The sequence below is a fragment of the Rattus norvegicus genome, chromosome 1 (assembly GCF_021556685.1).
Source record: "Rattus norvegicus strain SHRSP/BbbUtx chromosome 1, alternate assembly SHRSP_T2T, whole genome shotgun sequence".
Lineage (NCBI taxonomy): Eukaryota > Metazoa > Chordata > Mammalia > Rodentia > Muridae > Rattus > Rattus norvegicus.
The window spans coordinates 186,111,011-186,133,776 of record NC_141534.1 but is presented as its reverse complement, the minus strand read 5'-3'; the positions used below and the strand labels follow the sequence as shown (position 1 = coordinate 186,133,776).

Here is a 22,766-nt window from a genome sequence, read left to right as displayed (position 1 = left end):
AGTACTATATACAGAGTATAGTGCATTTACATAGGACTAGGTGCTGTGGCAGGGCAGGAGGCAGGAGACAAATGGCCCATACTCGGGCTTCCTTGTCAAAGGGGTCATTTTTGAGAATAGTAACCCGGGTTGGGGATTTAGCTCAGCGGTAGAGCGCTTGCCTAGCAAGTGCAAGGCCCTGGGTTCGATCCCCAGCTCCGAAAAAAAAAAAAAGAGAGAGAATAGTAACCCAATGATCATGGGCTGCCATCAGACTGAAATGAATGGGCAAGAATTCAAAAATGTGAACATCGCACCAAACCACTGACCTCAAAACATTTTTCTCTTTTTGCTTGGTGAAGCAAGTTGGCCATTCCGGGGAGCAGAACTGGAAAGATAAACATTTCCAGATAATCTCTGGGAGAACCTGAAACAAGAATATTCCCACTGAAAACCTAAAACCACCTAGGTTCATCTGATAAAGACATTTATTGCTTAACGGAAAGAAAGGGAGGAGGAAGGGGGAGGGAGAGAGGGAGGGACAAAAGGAAGGAGATTGAGGGAAAGAGAGGAAAAGGGACAGGAAGGAAGAGGGAGGGAAGAGGGAGAGAGAGGGGGAGATGATCTCGATGTTGACTCCATCTGGGCTGGGGCTGCAGAATCTCAGGTGGCAGAGCACTTGCCTAGCATTTGGAAAGCCTTGACTGCAATCTCCAGCAGCCAATAAACTGGGTATGAAAGTGCAGACCTACAGTCATAGCACTCAGTTCAAAAGTTCCAGGCAAGCCTTAGCTATACAGAAAGCTCCAGGCGAGACAGGAGACCCTGACTGAAAAAAAAAAAATACCATCGACTTCATAGCACGGTCTTGTCACCATCTTTCTCAGGTTGCTGAGTGGGATTGGATTACTAAGAGACTAAACATGTCCTCGTGAGCCTGTGGAGTCTGGCAAGGACATGGGCCAGGTCCTACTCTGTCCTACCTGGTCAAGTCCACCAGCTGGCTACAGCACCAAGGTACAGCACAGAGGCCAGTGTCTGCAGGAAACGTGAGCATGAGAGTGTGACAGGAACCGAGGCTAGAGAGGAGCTGGGATGGGGAGGATGGCAGATGGGCCTTGCAGCCACATTAACAGTGGCAGTGCCTGACCAGGGCCCAGAGCAGCGGTCACAAAACAAACAAGGGAAAGAGCAGAGGGGAAGCCTGATATGCGAGACTTAGGTATCTGCAGGCTGGCCCTGGATACCCAGCAGCAGGACACTCTCTTCCACTCTGAACATTTCTTTACCCCTCCTGCCTCTAGCCTTGTTTTTAATAAAGAATCAGAGTGCTTGCTAGCATTCTCTCTGCTACACGTTAACCTTGGAAAGGAGTCAGCAATTCTACAACATTCCTCTTAGAAATGAGGATTATGGGAGAGACAGTTTAGCTTGGGACCTGAGTTCAACCCTCAGAACCAAAGCCAGGTGTGGTGGTGTGGGCCAGTAATTCTAGTGCTGGGGAGGGGAGTCTGTGGGGCTCCCTGGCCATCCAGCTTAGCCCATTTCAGGAGCTTCAAGCCTGTCTCAAAAGACAAAACAAGGATTACAGCACAGACTACTATGTGGTCTCCCTGACGTGTCTGACCACCCCAGCCTTTGAATACACATATTCACCCCAAACTGCAGAAGATGAGGACTGCCGCCTTACTTACAGGTCTTGGGCTCGACTGTTTCTGCCTTCTTGGGAGGACAGGGCACAGGAGGCGTCACTGGGAACTGCTGCACTGGGAGATAGTGCTCCATGTTGAAGCCATGCGGAACCAGTTCCTCCAAGGGTGTGACCTGTAGGTGGTGGGTTAGGGCAGTAAGTTCCAAAACAGCTCTGATAATTGGAATTTTCTTTTCTTTATAATTTTAAGATTCAACTTTTTTATTTGGGGCAGGGAGCGTAGACACATGCCATAGCACACATGTGGAGGTCAGAGGACATGCAGAACTTGGTTCTGTACTTCCACCATTTGATTCAGGGTGTTAGACTGAGCAGCAAGCACCTTTACCCATAGAGCCATCTAACCAGTTCTTGGTTTTCTACCACCACCACCACCATCATCATCATCATCGCTTTTTTTTTTTTTTTGGTTCTTTTTTTTTTCCCGGAGCTGGGGACCGAACCCAGGGCCTTGCGCTCCAACCACTGAGCTAAATCCCCAACCCCCATTATTGCTTTTTTGAAACAGGGTTTTCTCTGTGTAACCCTGGCTATCCTAAAATTTGATTTGTAGACCAGGGTGGCCTTGAACTCAGAAATCAACCTGCCTCTGCTTCCCAAGTGCTAAGATTAAGTCATGTGTCACCATGCCTGACTTTCTTTTATAATCTTACTAGGGAATAAACTTCTGTGTCAAATGGACAAGTTAGAGAACATTCTACATACAAACGTTCATTTCCCTTTCCTCTTGGGATACTTTCAAATGAGGGGAAGGGGTTGAGGATCTAGCTCAGTCGTAGAGAACTTGCCTCATAAGCATAAGACCATGAGTTTGTCCTAAGGTCTTAGGGGGAAAAAGACAAAATTAAATATAGTGAAGTTAGAAACTCTTAGTGGGGTTAGGGTACTGCAGGAAGACCATCTGTGGGAGAGACATTGGCCAACAGACCAGGAAAAAACAGACAAACAAACAAACAAACAGGAGGCTGGGGAGTGGTTACAGCTCTTGTTCTGCAAGTATAAAGTGCAGAATTCAGAACACATGTCAATGCCAGGTGGCTATGGCAGCCCACCTGCAACTCCAGCCTCTGAAGGAGGAGACAGAATCCCCAGGGCTCGTGGGCTAGCAAGGCTGCATCAGTGAGCTCTGGGTTCCATTGAGAGACCCTCCTCAATGAAAAATTTGCAAGAATGATAGGAAGGTGATCCCTGACATCAACCTCAGGCTTCCACATAATGTGTACCCCACACATGTACCCAGATATAAACAGTGATGAAACCAGTGTGGACGATCAAGAGAGAAAATGAAGGAAGCCACCGAAGGAAGCAGTCCTAGAGGGCACAGGGCCTTCTTCCCAGAATTCCAAAGGGCTGGGCGTTACAGGGATAAGAGGGAGAAAGGCAATGCCGCTGAGAAGGCCAAGTGAAAAATGGCTGTGGCCCATGTTTCCCCATGGGCTGTTGTCCCTTGTTAACGTTCCAGAAGCTTCCCTTCACACAAGCATGTCCTCTTGGCTCCCCAACCTCCCTAACGGCTCTTCTGTAAACAGATAAAACAAAGGTTGGCAAGGAGAATTCCCGTGGACACCTTAACACTCACTTCTGATTAAGTGAACACTACTGCCCAACACCAAGATAGGGACCCTGCTCCTGGCCACAGGACTTCTGAAGAAGTCTTCCAGAGGCAACCACTCGCATGAGTACCCAGACAGTGTTTGTTTGTTTGTTTGTTTGTTTGTTTGTTTTGATTCTTGGAAGAGATTCATCCAGAAAACAAAGCCATTTGCACAGCAGTACAAGGAGAGCATGCCAGGTAAGATGGTTACTTTTAGATGCTAATTTAAAATTTAGAATGAACTAAAACACTCTCCTAGAACTATATTCCCTTTTTTTATACCTGGCTTAGACACTGAGAATCCCTGTTCCAGGTGTCTGACCTATGGCCCTTTCAGTCTTGGACCCTTGCATTTGGACCGAGAGCTGCACCACCAGCATCCCTGTTTCTGATGACTTCAGCCCAGGAGTAAGCGACACTACTGGCTGGCTTTCTGGTTCTCCAGCTCACAGACTGCTGTGGGATATGCAGCTTTAGTAATATATGTGAGGTGACTCACTAATGACCTTCTTGTCATCTATGATTAATTAACTATCATCTATCTATTACCTTATCATCTATCTATCTACTCATCTACCCAATCATCTCCTATTGGTTCTGATGCTCTGTACAGAAAAATACTCCCAGCCTCCCATTTAAAGTTGTATACAACTGAAGCTCTCTATATAGATCCAGAAAAATCAACGGCATGAAAACCAAAGATTAAGAATTATAGCCTTTGATGGGCATGGTGCTACACACCTGTAATCCTAGCACCTAGAAGGCAGAGGAAGGAGGACCACCACAAGACCTTGTCTCAAAACAAAGTAAACTAAACAAAAAAAGGCAAGTAAGAGTTAGGCATGATGGTGCACACCTAGCACTAGCATTCTGGAGGCTGAGGCAGGAGAATCAAGAGTTTAAGGTCATATGGAGTTCCAGGCCAGTCTGGTCCCATCTATATAGTGAAACCCTGTCTAACAAACAAAAACTAAAACTAATAAATAGAACAATCTGCATGCCAGAGTAATGGAGAGACTTTGACAGCCCAGGTTATCACAGTGCCTGCTGTTGCCACTCAGCTCTCCTATATGTTTTTCCACTGGAGTTATGAGCTGTCTGTCCTTCTGTCCTGTGGTATTCACAACAAACTTTCCTTTTGCAGTGTGCACTTGGGCGGTTCTTGGAAGAGTGAGGAGACAGCCTGTCAGCCTCTGCTCATTAACCTAAGGACCATGTGACCAGTGAGGTGGCCATCTTGTGATTTGGTCTGCATTATTTGTTGGAAAAATGCCACAAGAAGATCACACTGGGATTTAGAAGTTTCTGGCTAATACTTAGCCAGGTAGCCTTTTGTGGCCAGATTGGTCTACAAAGAGAAACAGCATTTTGGAAAAGTGAAACACCTTTGTAACCTAACATGCAATTGGTTCAATAAAGACTTCAAATTTCAAAATAAATAAATAAATAAATCAATAGAACAATCCCTAGAAAAGTAGTTCCTTTTCAGGAAAGAGAATGACAATTAGCACCTGCAGAGAAATCTGTATAAGAATTGCATCCACAAAGCAAGAGCAGGATGTTAGCAAAAAGGAACAGTCATAGAACAAGAAAGAGTTTTAAACACAAGAATCTTCCAAAGGCTACTACAACGATGACGATTGCTCAGAATCTACAGAAGTCAGCTTGAGTTCCATCCATGTGACCTTGCTCAAGTCCCTTTACTTCTCAAGGCTAAAAAAAAAAAAAAAAACTATTAAGGCTGTCAAATGTATGCAATTCTAAGGTATATTTCCAAAGGGACTCCCTTCCTGGTCGCTGGTCCTCTCTCAGCACAGTGAAACCCACTCTATACCTCACTGCCACTACATAGATCTGCTGGGTGAGCCACTGTAAACATTTTTTGTTTTTTACAATGTGAGCTAGTCACAAGAAGCACATGTCCCATGTAATAAAAGCTATCCCTAAGGCTCAGAGTATATACAGGACTTCTTTTTAAGCCAGTGCATTTTCAGGAGAACCACGTCTCAGGTTCTAGCTTCATCTCCCCTCTCTCCCTCCCAAGCCAGGATGGGACTCCTGGGGCTATTGGTGCTGCTCTCTGAGGCCTGGGAAATACTCACGGAGCTCACCGTGACTGCAGCTTCCTGCTTCACTTTATATCCTTCCGGAAAGGTAGGCTGCTCGGCTTCATACTCTAAAGGGAGGAGAGAGTGTTCAGTTCCACACTTCACTGATGTTTGTGACATAATTTCCTTCTTGGAAGAAAACATTCCTAAGCTTTATTTCAGTTGGTAGTTTACAGAAACGAACACAACTGCTCTTTGTAGGTTATTGCTTTTAATTTATTCTCTTTGGCTCAGTACTGGGATGGAACGGAGGGCTCTGTGGGGTAAGTGCTCTCTTGCTGAGCTATGTCCCTAACCCTAGCAGGGTTTTTTTTATTCAAAATGAATAACATGTTTGGTTCCTTGCATGAAAATCAAGGCTTTATGTTGAAGTCCCAGACTCTCCCCCAGACGCTACAACTTCAGACTTTACCCAAACTTTACGGTGACTACATAGACTAAGCAGAAGTCAATGTTAAAGAAGATGACAATCACACATGTGATGGTTTGAACAAGAATGACCCCGTCTTAGGGTTTGTATTCTGTGACTAAGCACCATGACCAAAAAGTAAGTTGGGGAGGAAAGAGTTTATTTAGTTTATACTTCCATATCACTGCTCATCACTGAAGGAAGTCAAGACAGGAACTCAAATCAGGGCAGACCTGGAGGTAGCAGTCAGAGGTGTGTTACTTAGTGACTTGTCCCCCATGGCTTTGTTCAGCTTGCTTTGTTATACAGCCTGGCTCTTATCCCAGGACCACCAGCCCAGGGATGGCACCACCCACAGTGGGCTGGGCTCTCCCCCATCAACCACTAATTAAGAAAATGCCTTACAGCACGATCTTAGGGAGACATCTTTCTCAGATGAGATTCCCTCCTTTGAAATAACTCTAGTTTGTGTGTCTAGTTGACATGAGACTAGTCAGCACAACTGAACCCTTGTCAACTTGACACACAAACATATCACTATTAAGTCACAACTTATTTTTCTTATTCATTCCCAAAATCCCTTTAAAAGTTATCTTTTATAAAGAACCACGGTCTTTATGAACTCAAATACATAAAAATTTCATTCCCTTTAAAACATCCAATCTCTAAAAATCAAAATCTTTTAAAATTTCAATTTTTAGCTCTTGTAAAAATCAAAATTAAATTAAATACTTTCTTCAAGTGGTAAGCACCAGGGCACAGTCATGTTCCAGGATATTCGAACCTGTTTCTAGTTAGGGCATAGCTTAACCCTTAGCACACATGCTTAATCCCTCTGGCTGGAATATAGGCACGTCCTTAGTACTCACATGTAACCCCATACAAGGAAGGTAAAGTTAGTTTGTGAAAGAAGCACCCGTGTTTGAAAGAAATGTCTAATTGAGTGGCAGAAAAAGTGATCAGAGAAAGATTTGACAGACTAGGATAAGCCCAACTCTCACAAGGAGAGAAGGACAAGGAAAGCTACTCAAGGGAGAGACAGACAGCACAGGAGGGAGACAGTATAGAACAGGAATACCGTAGAGCTCATGGAGAGCAGCACAGTAGAGTTGAGAGGGAGAGTGGAGCAGCTGAGAGGGAGGAGGAGGCAGTTTTACCGGGGAGGGGGAGTTTTACAGAGAGAGAGACTGAAGAGAGAACATGCTAGACACAGGTAAAGACAGAATGAGCAAGGGAATGAGGAGGATCCAGAAGATTAGAAAATATTGCTAGACTTAGTTTGAGGCCAAGCAGAGCAATTCAGAGGACAAGAGAAAAGCCAGATTGAATCAGTCATCTCAGAGAGGAATTTGACCCAGGACAGCTGAGAGCTGAGTTGACCAGTCAGCTAGAGCTCAGAAAGAACTAAGAAGAGGTGAACTTATTCATCAGCAAGTCTCAGAAGCTAAAAAACATTCTAGGCCTAGATTAGATTGTATGGAAGCTTAGGAACTTCCAGGACTAGCCCTAGGTTAGCAGACTAAGGTGTTAAACCTTGGGGATGACAATTTCTTCAGAAGAATAAAGCTACTTTTATACATTCACAATCTGAACCAAGCAAAACCAAACTCAAACAGTGTAAATAGCTTAATGTTCTATCATCTGGGATCTACCCACAATCTTCTGGGTTCTTCCAAGGAGCTTGAGTGACTTTTCTAGCTCTGCCCTTTGCAGTACATACAGCTTGTGTTCTAGGCCCCAGCTGGCTCCATTCCCCCACTACTGCTGATCGCACTGGTCATTCTCTGCTACTGGCATCTCCGAAGCACTGGGGTCTTCTGCTATCACTGGTGCTGCACTTTCACCAATAGCCTGCCAAAGGCTCTCCTCATGGTGCAAAGTCTCCACTTCTTTGCATGACCCCTTCAGTCCTGGACCTTCAACCGCCACTGAGGCTGCACCTTCACCAATGGCCTCTCCTAGCTCTGGTAGTGCCCAAGCCTCGGCTACTCTGCATGATACCTTCACAACCAGTACCAGCTGTGTGACTCTCACACTACCAAGTTCAGCAGCCAGTATGAGGTACAACCTTGCTCGCCTCTGGAGCACAGCTTCTTTGTGCTCTCAGGAAACATTTCCTAGAAGATTTCACTTCAGTGATGTTGGTCCCAATCTCCATTCAATCCTCAGCTCCAGCCAACAAGCAAAGCAAAGCAAAGGTTTTGCTTTAGTGATTCTGGTATCGTGTTAATCACAGCAATTCTTTAGCCCCAGTTAACCAGAACAGCAGAATTTTAAATCAAAATAGCAAATGTCCCTGAAAGAGTCTTTTAAGTTCCCTCTAAAACGTTACAAGCCAAGCCTGCAGTACTCTCAGCATTCGTATCTTTGAAGCTCGCGCAGAATATCCTAATGAGAGCTCATTACTCAATGGCTTTTCTGACCCCGAGTTTCAAAAGGCCTTGCACAATCCTCCCCCAAACATGGTCAGGACTGCCACAGCGATACCTCACAATCCTGGCACAACTTGTCACCATGAGCAAAAAGAAGTTGGGGAAGAAAGGGTTTATTTGGCTTACACTTCCATATCACTGTTCATCATTGAAGGAAGTCAGGACAAGAACTCAAACAGGACAGGAATCTGGAAGCAGAAGCTGATGCAGAGGCCATGGAGGAGTGCTGCTTACTGGCTTGCTCCCCGTGGCTGGTTCAGTCTGCTTTCTTATAGAACCCAGGATGGCATCATGTACAATGAGCTGGGCCTTCCCTTATTAATTACTAAGAAAATGTCTTACAGTTGAATCTTATGGAGGCATTTTCTCAATTAAATATACTTCCTTTTGGATAGCTAGTTTGTGTGTCAAGTTGACATAAGACTGTGGGGGCATACCTGCATAAGCTTGTATTTTTGAATGCTTAGTCGCAGTTATTAAAACTGGGAAGGTTGGACTTGCTGGAGAAGGCGTATCATGGGATAGGCTTTGATTTCTAAATCTCACACCAGGCCCAATCTCTCTGAGTCCGATTTGTGTGTAGAATACGCTCTCAGCTACCGCTCCAGTGCCATGCCTGCTGCCAGGCTCCCCATCATGATGGTCACAGATTCACCCTCCGACACTGTAAATAAGGCCCCCAATTAAATGCTTTCTTTTATAAATTGTCTTGGTCATGGTGTCTTTTTCCAGAAATAAAAATAAGATAGCACACATGGAACAGAAATAGACTTGTAGAACATTCCACTCGAATCCTATAGGGCAGTTAGTGACAACCACAGCCGAGGAAAGGACAGAGATGCTGCTTGGCTACAACAGTTGCTTCCCAGAAGGACTGAAGAAAAACAACAACAGAACCTATGGCAAAAGCAATGTTTTCAAGACAATCGCAAGCTTATATTGCAGCAATGAGATAAACTTCGTTTTAGGCAAGGTGGTTCTGACCGAATGACTGCATTCATTAGTTTTTATCACTGTGGTTAAAACACCATGACCAAGGCAACTTGTAGTAGGAGGGGTTTATTTGCCTTATAGTTCCAGTGGGCTAAGATTATGCCATGGCATGGTGGTACAGCAGCTGGAATAGCAGATGAAGAAGCTGAAACCCCACATCCTGAACTTCAAGAACTGAGCAGAGAGAACATATTATAAATGGTATGGGGCTCTGAAACCTCAAGTCCATACTTCCTTCAACAAAGTCACATCTCTTAAGCTTCTCCGACAGCACCATTAATTGGGGATCATGTGTTCAAACAGCTTGTCAGATAGTAGACAATTTCCCAACTTTTTATAAAGCACCTAAGTATCAGCTGGGGAGACAGGTACCCCAGTGCATAGGAGACATACATGTCACAGTGCCTGCCAATGTGGAGGTCAAAGGACAACTTGCTGGAGTCCGCTCTCTCCTTGTACCATACGAGTCTCAGAGATCAAATTCAGGCCATCAATTGGCAACAGTGCTTGGCCCAATCATGAGTCATTTTGATTCCTAATAACTGCTACAGAAATGTTAATTGGTTGGAGCAGTCCCCATGTGTACCACTGGGAGGAGATGAAATCTTTAGGAGGTAAGACCTCTTAAAGCTTGGGAATATTTAGGTCCCTTACTCTGTTGTTTTGTTGTTGTTTGTTTGTTTGTTTGTCTGGGGTTGGGTACTAGGCATGGAACCCCAAGACTCTCACTTGGTAGGCAAGTGCTCTCTCTACCACTGAGCCCCTTTCCAATCATGAGGAGAATAGTTTTGCTTTTCCTATGTGCTCCCACCATGATGTTCTGTGCTACGGGCCTAAGCATCATGACTCTTGGGATTTGAATGAGAACCATCCCTGACAGGTTCACGTATCTGAACTCCTAGCTCCCGGTTGTTGGTGCTGTTTGGGAAGTCTATGGAAACTTTAGGAAGTGCGGCCTTGCTGGAGGAAGGGGCAGGCTTTGAAAGTTCATAACCTTGCTCAACTTTCTGTTCCCGCCCTTGATAAATAAAAAATGATTTCTCTACTCCCTGTTTCTGCCAGCATGCCTTCTCTGCCATCACTACGGACTCTAGCCTTCTGGAACCATAAGCCCAAATAAACCCCTTTCTCCTCTAAGTCGGTTTGAGTCGGTATTCTATCACAGAAACAGAAAAATAAACAATATGATGGCCAATGCATCATTATTTAAAACTTTCAAAATGATGAGGCAAAAGAAATCCTTTCTTTTTGTAAGACCATCACCTCAGATATTACTAGACAGAAAGTTCACTAGTGTACCCTTCCTTTTCCACGTAAATATGTGCTCCGGCATGTTCTTAAGGTGCCTAAATCCAGAGAGCACCAAATACTTCATACATTATACTTTTTCCTATTCCTAATGCCTCTTTGAAGGTTGACCTCATAATTTAGAAATAGGAAGAAACTAACAGCAGTTACAGCAAAGCAGGACACATCTTTATCGGGACACATTATCTAAACCTTTATTTATTTCTGGAGTTGTTCATTAAATAATTTTGGACTACACCTATCAATGGCTAATATAAAACAAAATCAGATAGTGAAAACTCAGATAAAGGGACACTACTATACCACACATTTAGGGGCTCCAAACAATACAGAACCTAGTTAGGCACAGTGGCACACACCTGCAACTGGAGTTAAGGATCAAGAGCTGGAGGCCAGAGGCTAGAAAGATGACTTAGTGGTTAAGAGTGTTGGATGCTTTTGAAAGTTCAACTTGGAACATGCTCATAGCTGTTGAATGGAGTCTCATCTAAGAATGGAGTCATGTAAGATTTCTGAGTGCTTATGAGAAAACTCCAAGAAATCAGGACAAGAATCTTGTGACCTCAGTTTCTTCATAAATTGTTCTTGAATTATGAATTATGTCTATGCCCCTCTCAGGTTTAGCAGATAGGAGTGAGTTTACTTCACATTACTTATTATAACTGACTGTGCCCGGCCCGCAACAGCTCTCTGCTCCCAAACCCCGTGGGAGAGAGACCTCACCACCTGATCAGGTGGGCACTTCTGAGGCTGCAGAGCGGAGGAGACCACCAACACTGCCCACCCCTGCCCACATCCCTGGCCCAAGAGGCAACTGTATAAGGCCTCTGGGCTCCCGTAGGGGAGGGCCCAGGAGCGGCAGGACCCCTGCGCCTGAGACACCGCCGGAACCTGAAGGAAACAGACCGGATAAACAGTTCTCTGCACCCAAATCCCGTGGGAGGGAGAGCTAAACCTTCAGAGAGGCAGACACGCCTGGGAAACCAGAAGAGACTGCACTCTGTGCACATCCAGACGCCAGAGGAAAACACCAAACGTCATCTGGAACCCTGGTGCACGGAGGCTCCCGGAAAGAGCGGCGCCGATCTTCCCTGTTGCTGCCGCTGCGGAGAGGACTTAGGCAGCACCCCACGAGCAAACTTGAGCCTGGAACCACAGGTAGGACCAACTTTTCCCCTGCAAGAAACCTGCCTGGTGAACTCAAGACACAGGCCCACAGGAACAGTTGAAGACCTGTAGAGAGGAAAAACTACACGCCCGAAAGCAGAACACTCTGACCCCATAACTGGCTGAAAGAAAACAGGAAAACAGGTCTACAGCACTCCTGACACACAGGATTATAGGACAGACTAGCCAGGGTCAGAAATAGCAGAACAAAGTAACACTAGAGATAATCTGATGGCGAGAGGCAAGCGCAGGAACCCAAGCAACAGAAACCAAGACTACATGGCATCATCAGAGCCCAATTATCCCACCAAAGCAAACACGGAATATCCAAACACACCAGAAAAGCAAGAACTAGTTTCAAAATCATATTTGATCATGATACTGGAGGACTTCAAGAAAGACATAAAGAACTCCCTTAGAGAACAAGTAGAAGCCTACAGAGAGGAATCGCAAAAATCCCTGAAAGAATTCCAGGAAAACACAATCAAACAGTTGAAGGAATTAAAAATGGAAATAGAAGCAATCAAGAAAGAACACATGGAAACAACCCTGGACATAGAATATCAAAAGAAAAGACAAGGAGCTGTAGATACAAGCTTCACCAACAGAATACAAGAGATGGAAGAGAGAATCTCGGGAGCAGAAGATTCCATAGAAATCATTGACTCAACTGTCAAAGATAATGTAAAGCAGAAAAAGCTACTGGTCCAAAACATACAGGAAATCCAGGATTCAATGAGAAGATCAAACCTAAGGATAATAGGTATAGAAGAGAGTGAAGACTCCCAGCTCAAAGGACAAGTAAATATCTTCAACAAAATCATAGAAGAAAACTTCCCTAACCTAAAAAAAGAGATACCCATAGGCATACAAGAAGCCTACAGAACTCCAAATAGATTGGACTAGAAAAGAAACACCTCCCATCACATAATTGTCAAAACACCAAACGCACAAAATAAAGAAAGAATATTAAAAGCAGTAAGGGAAAAAGGTCAAGTAACATATAAAGGCAGACCTATCAGAATCACACCAGACTTTTCGCCAGAAACTATGAAGGCCAGAAGATCCTGGACAGATGTCATATAGACCCTAAGAGAACACAAATGCCAGCCCAGGTTACTGTATCCTGCAAAACTCTCAATTAACATAGATGGAGAAACCAAGATATTCCATGACAAAACCAAATTTACACAATATCTTTCTGCAAATCCAGCGCTACAAAGGATAATAAATGGTAAAGCCCAACATAAGGTGGCAAGCTACACCCTAGAAAAAGCAAGAAACTAATTGTCTTGGCAACAAAAAGAGAACAAAAGGACACAAACATAACCTCACATCCAAATATGAATATAACAGGAAGCAATAATCACTATTCCTTAATATCTCTCAACATCAATGGCCTCAACTCCCCAATAAAAAGACATAGATTAACAAACTGGATACGCAATGAGGACCCTGCATTCTGCTGCCTACAGGAAACACACCTCAGAGACAAAGACAGACACTACCTCAGAGTGAAAGGCTGGAAAACAACTTTCCAAGCAAATGGTCAGAAGAAGCAAGCTGGAGTAGCCATTCTAATATCAAATAAAATCAATTTTCAATTAAAAGTCATCAAAAAAGATAAGGAAGGACACTTCATATTCATCAAAGGAAAAATCCACCAAGATGAACTCTCAATCCTCATCTTCGGTTGGTTTATATACAAGTGTGCAATTTCTAGGCTTGAAAGTAAAATGATGCTATCTGGTGCTGGATAGAGGAGCCTTATTTTTTATTATGGCAGCTTGCTATTTTTGTACCATGGTGATTTGGTTGAACACAATAAAGTACAGTAGTAACTGAAAAAAAAACTGACTGTTGTTATTTGTTTATACGCCTCTATGGAAAAAGATGTTTCTGCTGAATGTGGCTTGTCTATCATCTATGGCTCGCCTTGTATACTTCACTCATATGACTCCTGTTAACCCTCATAGTATAAACTGTCTGATGCTTTGAATAAAGCTGGCCATTGCATGAGACTTAGTCCCCTCTTTTATTGACTCTATTCTCCCAGGTGCCATGGTCTCTAGAGTGGTAAATAATGACCATCTGTAACTCGAGTTCTCACACCCCTTTCTGGCCTCAGTGGGCATCAGGCACACAAGTTTACAAAATAGGTAGACATATATACAGACAAAACAATGATACTTACAAAATTTTTTTTTTTGGTTCTTTTTTTCGGAGCTGGGGACCGAACCCAGGGCCTTGCGCTTCCTAGGCAAGCGCTCTACCACTGAGCTAAATCCCCAGCCCCTAAAATTTTTAAAAATTAATTTAAAAAAGGGAGTTGGAGGCCAGCCTGGGCTACATAGTGAGACCCTTTCTCAAAAAAATTAAAGCAACACAAATGTATTATTTCACAATTCCCTTGAGTCAGAAGTCTGCATTCCTCATGCAGAAAGCAAAGGATCAGTGGCTGCCATGCTCTTAACTGAGAGTTAAGATTCTTTTTGAAGTTCCCTAGTTATTAACAGAACTCAGTTTCTTATAGTTGTAGGTCTGAAGACCCTGTTATCCTAAGTGTTGGCTGTCAGCTCCTAGAGATGACTCTAGGGCCTTGCTGATACTTCAGTGCTTAAAAGAGATTCAAGGCTTCTCCTTAAAACTGACTTCTGACAAGGACTGACTTGATAGGTCAAACTCACCTATTATAACCCTCCTTTACTCTAAAGCCAACTGATGATGAGCTTCACATCTGGAGTATTCACAGAAACACCTGTACCCACGTTTGAATAATAGAGGAATGTGGCATTAGGTGTGAGAATCTTGGGGACTGTGTTATAAGCCAGGTAGGTAGCTCTGTAGACTCCCTTTCTTCTCTGTTTTGAGAACTATTGAGATCACGTAAAATCTGTTTATTTGGGTTTGAAATACACATTTACACCTTTGTCCAGATACAAAATATACACTTGAGAAAATCTCAAGTAATACAGAAGTCTTAGAAATCACATCTGATCCCACTAAACTCAGATCCAACCAAATCCTCTCAACAAATTTATTATATACATATTTATGACTTTATAATGCACACTGGTTTCCTTTATTTGAATATATACGTACACACACATATATAATCCTGTGTATATGTTATGTATGCATGAATGCATGGACACATGCCATGGTGCACACACAGAGGTCAAAGGACAACCTTGAATGTCAGTCCTCGACTTCCATCTTGTTTGAGACAGGAGCTCTTATTTTATTTTCCTGCAGCATACACCAGGCTCAGGCTGTGAGCTTTCAGGGGTTCTCCTGTCTATGCCTCAATCTCTCAGAAGTGTTATGGTTACAGAAGTCACCATGCCCAGCATCATGTTGATAGTCCATACAGAGTTATGAACTCAGGTCCTCAGGCCTGTGCGGACCTGCTTTCATTGCCTGCTCTCCAGTCTCACCTTTGAATTTTGTAAGTTTACGATCATCTTATTTTATATTTACTTATTTGTGTCTGTGTGCATGTATGTGTATGAGTTTCAAGCATGTGTTTGTGGAGGTCAAAGGACAACTTATGGGAGTTGGTTTCCTCTTTCCACCACCTGGGTCTCAGGCATTGAACTTAGGTCATCAATCTTGGCAGCAAGTGTCCTGCTCACTAAGTCATTTCACATCCCCCAAATTAAACTCCTAGGCTAGCTCAGAGCCATGGGGTTCATCATGACATCTTTGTATACGTACACCACACTTTGTTCCTTCATATCCCTCCCCCAAGGACTACCTTTTCTAACAGTCTGTAAGTTTGGTGAGGGAAGTAATTGGGTTTATTTCTGGAACAGCCACCAAATAATAATTGCTGACCACATGATGGGTAGATAAAACAGAAGTTCCCTTTAAACTCATTCATTAACCCACACCTACTAGTGTAGCTCATTTTGTGCCGGAAGCCATCCCAGGTGTTGAATATTGAGCCCTCCAAAAAGATATGCCACATGTATTTAGCAAGTACATGCCTCTGAGAATTTGGCTTGTTACCAATATTTCCTTCTTTAAAAAAAAATTATTTATTATATTTATATGAGGACACCGTAGCTGTCTTCAGACACACCAGAAGAGGGCATCGGATCCCATTACAGATGGTTGTGAGCCACCATGTGGTTGCTGGGAATTGAACTCAGGACCTTTGGAAGAGCAGTCAGTGCTCTTAACTACTGAACCATCTCTCCAGCTCCCCAATATTTCCTTCTTACTAACAATCCCGCAAAAAGAATATTTATAAATGTCATTACTCAGGAGGTATATTTGTAGAATTAATTCTTAAATGTGGAATTGTTCTGTCAAAGAAAAAACTGCTAAATTTCCATACATTAGGTTTCCAATGGGACCTAGAGAGATGGCTCAGTGGGTGTTTCACTTGCCATACAGGAGTGGGGACTGGAGTGTGGATTCCCAGAATCCATGTAAAAGATGGGTGGCTGTGTAGTCTGCTTGTAGGTCCAGCTCATTGTATGTAGAGACCAGGGATCTAGCAAGTGGAGCGAGTTGGCTGGTGAGATTAGCAGAAACAGGGAGCACAGGCTCCTGCCTCAATACATAAGGATAAGAATGATGGAGGAAGCCGCCTGAGGTCAACTATGGCCAATAAAGACATGCACATACATGTGCATTATGCCACCCCCAGTCCTCACACACCAATGTGCATCCACATACATATGTGCACACAGACATACACATCCATACCATACAAACACACAAGAAAAGTTTTCAATAATATATATGTCTAATAGTGAGACTGTTTCTCTATTGGTATAATTATCGTACCCTTACTTAAAATGGGCTTTTATGTGCATTTTCTTTCCATTATAATTTTCAATAAAATCTTTCATCTAGGTTTGAGAGACATGACATAAACTCCTCTTTTTGACCACAAAAGATAAACAGCTGAGATGATTATGTCCAGGTATGGGAAAATACCTCAGCTTCAGGACACTGATGTGTTGACTACCCGAAGTCTCTATGATGTTTAAGAAATCTGGCATCTTGGGAGTCTCCTGTGAAGCCTGTGAGCTGCAACGACTGGGCTGGCAAGAGATGCCCACTGGTGCAATAAGTCACACCACTGCCTGGAAGAGGCTGATTTCATTCTGGTTGGTTTAAGGCCCACTCTACAATACAGAACTCTCTCTGATACTGTTAACTGGACCAAGAACCCTTTGGCTGGGTAGGTCATAGGCCATAGGAGAGAAATTATTGTTAACTAAAATTGCCCCTAATATTATCTTTATACCCACAGATTAGTGTAGCTCTCAGCCCCCCCCCCCGCCCCGCCGATGGCAATTAATATGGAGACTCACAATCGGCCAACCTTCAGATAATAAGAGATTGTAATTTTCTGGGTCCTAAGTGGGACAGCTATATGACGCCCTCTCCAATGGCTCTGGGCTCACTGCGGACTATAAGAGCCAGAGGTAGTGGAGAATTACGCTAAACAGTACTTTCTGGACATGAACCCTCAGTGGCTGTGACTGCATTCACAAGACCTACATAAGATCAAGCCAGTCAAACTTTGAGCAAGGATTGGGGAGGGACTCACACAGTCACACTCCTAGCTGAGCAGCTATAAGCAACTGATGGCTACTGGGGGAGGAAGAGTGAGGGTTTTTTGTTTTTTGTTTTTTGTTTTTTGTTTTTTTCCGTGTGTAGTCCCTGGGAGGCTGCCCATGTTGCAGTGGATGGTCCTAACTCCATGTACACACTGGTACTACGAAGTGGACTCAGTGGATTTAAAATCACAATACATGCAGTTAGGAGGGCAAAGTGGTCAGGAAGGGTACAGATGTGGGAGGTGAGGTAGATCAACACATATGTGTATTCACGTATGTAAATCTCAATATTTAAAAAAATCTGGTATGTTTAAGAATCATCAATTTCACTGTGTGGGACAATCTACATAGATCTCGGGCTGGTGCTGGTAAACTGAAAGGCACAAGAGAATTTAAGTAACATAGAGAAAGTGAATTCGGGGCTGGAGATTCAGCTTAGTGGTTAAAAGTACTGGCTATTCTTTGCAGAGGCCCTGGGTTCTGTTCCCAGCACCCACGTGGCACCTCACAACTGTCTTCAACTCCAGTTCCAGGGAATCTGACACTCTTTCTGGCCTCCAAAGGCACTAGGGACTCAAAAGGACACACACACACACACACACACACACACACACACACTTGTATACACATATGTGCAAGCTGTGGGTGTGAGTGCATACATGCATGTGCGTGTGTTTGGAATTCAGAGGTGTCAAGTGTCCTCCTCAATTGTTTATTTAGTGAGACAGGGTCTTTGCTGAACCTGGAATGTACTAATTGTGCTAGGTTTTCTGGCCATCGACCTCCAGAGATCCTCCTATATCCAATTTCCTATCATGGGAGCTGGGGAATCAAACCTAATCTAGGCTTTTCTCATGCTTGCACTGCAAAAACTTTATTAAGCCATTTCCTCATCCCCACGAATTGAACTGAATTTTGTTTGTTGTTGTTGATGATGATGTTTTTTGGAGTAGGGTCTCACTGTATGCCTGACTAGCCTTGAACTCACTTTACAGACAGGTTGGTCTAGAACTCATAAAGCTCTGTCTCTGCCTCCCAAGTGCTCCCATTACAGGTGTGTGCCATCATGGCCCATGAATTCTTTAGGGCCATGAATTAGGTGGGCTTCCCACATTTTCATTCACTGATTTTTTTTTTCTTTCCTTCATGCTAGGCATCAGACCTGATCTTTTAAATTCTAAGCAAGTAAGTAGTCTACCCCCAAGCTACTCAATTAAAATTTTAAGTGCTTTAAGAAAATTGCCTGTTTTCTCTGACCTGTTACTGTAAGTGCTTAAGAAAATTGGGTGTGCTGTTCATGAAGCTTATAATGTTTCTATTACCCAAGAGTTTAACTCAGATTCACTGATTAGAGGAACTTAATGTTATATGTGTACAGAATGAACCTTAGTCTAAGAACAACTGGGGCTGACAGCAGAGGAAGCCCAGAGTGAACAAAGTCATGTAGGAGTGTGTGCTATTTATGCAGGCAGAATACCAGATCCTCAGACCCAGGGAGTAAATGACAAAGCCTTCTCCCTACGAGGGAAGATTGGAGGGAAATGGCAGATTCTTCCCCTGTGCTCAGCGTGGTTGTTGATAATGCGTCATTCTTCCACTAGATGTTCACAGCTTGAAGACTGTCTCCCTACAGGGAGTGCTCCTACTGAGACTGTTAAACCTCTTCTTGATTTGGCTCTATACCATAGACTTTGGCTCCTTGTTTATCTGTAAGAACCTCTCCTCTGTGTTCAACTTTATAAACATGCTGAGCTTCTGGAAGCTAAGGTTTCTGCAGCAGAGAGCCCAGAATGTCCTACCTCTGTCTTTTCTTCAATCCCTCATTGTTCCAGTCAGGTCCAAGTGAAGGTCATGCAGGAACATGGTAGGAATGGATATCATTTTATATAGCATTCAAGGGGTGCTGAATGAATTTAGGGTTCATGGCAATGGAGGCAGTTAAGATAAACTGTACTTATGGACTGGGTATCTATCTGAATAAAAAGTGGTGCATTCCCTGAGGTGGAAGGTTAAGCCAGTGGTGTTTAATACTGAGTCATGTGTGACCCAATATGGAAGTTTCCAGCATCAGTAGATACTTGTGACTGAGACAGGGGAACTATCACCTAGGGAAGTAGGGTGGAGGCTACTCTACTCTGGGTTGAAAAGGCAGTGGGTATGGAAGTGGTGTGAAAGAGGTACTGTGTACCTTCAAGAAGCCTGACTTAACGAACAAAGAAAAGGTGGAAGATGGACTCAAAATCGGGCTGTCTCCTGTGATCACAGATCAGGGTGTGTGAAGAGAAAAGCTAGCAGAGATGTGAAATATGGCAACATGGAGAGGAGGAAGTGATAGACTGAGTCCTGAGAATAACAAGACCAAAGCCCAGAGAGAGCACTGGGCCATGAGTAGCAAGACATGCCTTCCTGTGTTTATGGATCGAGTGCGTGTTGGTGTTTTTTGTTTGCAGACAGGGTCTAACTATGTTGGCCTGGCTGGCTTGGGGCTTGCTCTGTAGACCAGGATGGCCTCAGACTTACACAGATCACCTTCCAAGTACTGAGAGGTTAAAGATATGTGTTAAATGTGTGTTGGTATAAAGAAGTTGGATTTCTTGCCCACTCCCAACTGCGGGCATCTTCTCAGTAAATGTGTCCTGTGCTAAGTGGCAGGACTATTTATTTGGGCTGAAACTCGGACCAGTAGATGTGGGAGGTGAGAGAAGATGTTGATGAACATTGATTGATGAGCAGACCCCAGAGCTGGTTGATGTCATTTTCCCTGGCTTGCTCAGTTGGTCTGCTAGAGGAAGAAGAATTCATTCAGAGTTGACCCATGCTGGGATCTGATCAGTGGATGAAGGACCTACTTTCTAACAACATCAGGGCTCCTGAGCTGGAGAGTGATTAATTGATGAGCCAAGGACAGCAAGAGGAGATTGATAGCAGTAATCACAGCAGTGTGAAACTAGGAAACAAGGAGCCTCTAATGTTTAAAACCATTAACATCGCAAACCACTCTACGATTTAATTAGAAGGACTGGAAGGAAGTTTATTATTAATACTGATACAAACAATGTTGAGGATACAAAGGCTTTGGTCGTTGCTAAAATGTCCTTCATCATGAAGAACATCTATAAATAAGTTATCGGATAGGCAGGCAGGTACACACACAGCAGCAGCATGAACCAGGGAGGAGAAAGGAGTTAAGTTAGACACTTACTGATGCTATGCCTTGCTTTCATGAAATTGAGTTTCTGTCAGGCCTACTGGCTGTGATAATTTTTTAATAGTTTTTTCCTAATAGAGTGTAATAACTTCAGGGATAAAATTACCAGAAAGCATATACACTTTTTTTTTCTCCCTGCCCTTTTTCTTGCCTCTTTGGAGAGAGTCTATGTAGCCCAGGATGGCCTCAAACTCTGGGTCTTCCAGCGTCGGCTCCTCACGTGCCAGGCTTAAAGATGTACATTATACACCCAGCATCATACTTTCTCTGAGAAGCTGAACATACTTCCTACAGGCTTACTGTACAAACCTATGCTTCTAGGTGTAAGAATTAGATTATTCATTCTTCCAGTTAGCTTCAGCTGTCAACTTGACACAGACCAGAGTTATCCAAGGGAATCCCGACTGGTGGACTGCTTCAAACCTACTGGCCTGTGTGGGCATCTCGGTGGGTGTTTTCTTGACTGTTCATTGATGTGGGCAGTACAAGCACTGGGAAGGTGGTCCTGGGTTATGTAAGAAAAACTGGCTTAGTAAGAGCCAGGGGAGCCAGCCAGTAAGTAGTATTTCTTTCATGGTGGCTACTCCAGGTTCTTTCTCTGAGTCCCTGTGTTGGTGTTCCTCAACTGTAGACTAGAACCTGTGAACTGAAATAAATCCTTTCCTCTCCATGGTGCCTTTGGTCAGTGTTTCATCACAGCAACAGAAGAATAACTAGGAGAGTCATCTAGGTCGACATTGCGGTAGCCTTGTATAAACATTCAGTCAGTCACCCTTACCTCATTGCTCAACAGCTATTATTTTGTAAACAAGTGGCATCAATTCTCTTGCTTTTCAGAGAGCACCAAAACTCCCTGTCCTTGCTTTTACCCACACATGACACACCCCACAGAAACTGACTCCACAACAGAAGACAAGTTTTTTTATCAATATTTATGACCATGTCTTGAGTCTTTCAAAATCCAGAGCATCTTCTCAGACATTCTCATTTGGTTCCCACTATAGCCTTGTGAGGTAGGAATTATCCCCCACAAAGAGCACCTTCTCCAAAACTACTTGTGATATTGCCAACTTGATTAAGCAGCACCACTGCTGCGAGCTGGGGGTCCTGAACTGAATAAAAATGAATTGAGCCCCAGAAACCATCTCTCTCTGCTTCCTAGTTGTGGACCAGGAGCTCCCACTGGGATGATGTACTATACCCTCAAACTGTGAGCCAACATAAGGCCCTGAGTTGCTTTTGTCAGATACTTTTCACAGCAGTGAGAAAAGTATCAAACTGTACAATGAACTGTACTATGAAGCTCTAGTGGCTTGGAAAAATGAATTCTCTGGTTAAAAGACAGTAAATATATATACATCCAAATATTGCTGTAAATTAGTTCCTCAGGTAAGAACCCTGAGGGTGGAACTTACAAGAACATCAGGATGAAACCTGTCCTCCAAAGCAAATGTTGCAGTGAAGAAGGAAAGCAAGCCCTGTGGTGTAGGAGTATTAACTTACTCTACTCTCTCCTTCCTCTGAACTCTCCATTTCTTCCAAGTCACCTCTCTTCCCTTAGTACTTAGTACACTGGCAAATTCACTGTTTCCATTCATTAAACTTTTACTGTTTCATAAAGTAGCTGTATATTTGCTATTTAAATTTATCAAAATTAAGTGAAATAAGATATTTGTTTCTTCGACTCTGCTAGTCCCAAATCACAACCTAAACATATTTAACACCACAGGTTATTATTGATTCTATTTAGTGCTGTATTGGAAAGCTAATGCAACAAGAATGAAAATCTTCCAGTAGTTGAAATCCAGGCTGAGGCAGGATTCTGAGCTTGCGACCAGTCTGCAGTCCACAAAAACAAGAGAGGAAAAGGGAGAAGGAACAGACAGCTGGACGTATTATGAATAAATCTGTGTCTCTGACTTTGAGAGCTGAAGGCTTTGGAATGAAGGACTAAACTCTTCCTGTAACCAAGGATCTGTGACTACGTGGTTCTACCTCCTAACACCACGACATAGGTACCATTGTTATGCCCACTGTAAGACTATTACAAGACCCTATGAGCAAGGTTCAAGGACTACAAAGGAACAAGTGATCTAGCCAGGGTTTGTCGGAACCTAGAAAGGCTTGGGGGCAAGAAGATATCAAAATCTACTTGTCCACACCAAAATACTTCCTGAGTGGTCCTACACTGGAATTACCGGAGCCTATCTACAGAGTTCATTTATTCCCTGATTCCTCTCGGACGATCTGCGGGCAGTCCCGGTCTCTACCCTGAAGC

At 43.5% G+C, this 22,766-nt stretch overlaps 1 protein-coding gene and 1 pseudogene across 13 annotated transcripts in view; one reads left to right on the top strand and one right to left on the bottom strand.

The window, feature by feature from the left end:
* The window catches only part of Iqck (IQ motif containing K), a 117,647-nt gene that overhangs the window by 94,437 nt on the left and 444 nt on the right, over nucleotides 1-22,766 (bottom strand). For 6 of the 13 annotated variants that reach the window (XR_015685222.1, XM_087655773.1, NM_001401714.1 and 3 more), the window contains exons 2-4: nucleotides 5,387-5,460; nucleotides 1,674-1,803; nucleotides 309-406 (exon numbers count right to left, since the gene is read on the bottom strand). Coding sequence is in view for 10 of the 13 variants with exons in the window: in NM_001401714.1 (NP_001388643.1) it covers nucleotides 309-406; nucleotides 1,674-1,803; nucleotides 5,387-5,460 (302 nt within the window). In the remaining 3 variants the exon portion in view is untranslated. Of the gene's footprint in view, nucleotides 1-37; nucleotides 407-1,673; nucleotides 1,804-5,386; nucleotides 5,461-22,766 lie in introns of all 13 variants that reach the window. The other 7 variants (XR_015685226.1, XM_087655823.1, XM_087655379.1 and 4 more) reach the window with 2 other exon arrangements.
* Nucleotides 4,246-4,358, top strand: LOC120100373 (small nucleolar RNA SNORA44; annotated as a pseudogene).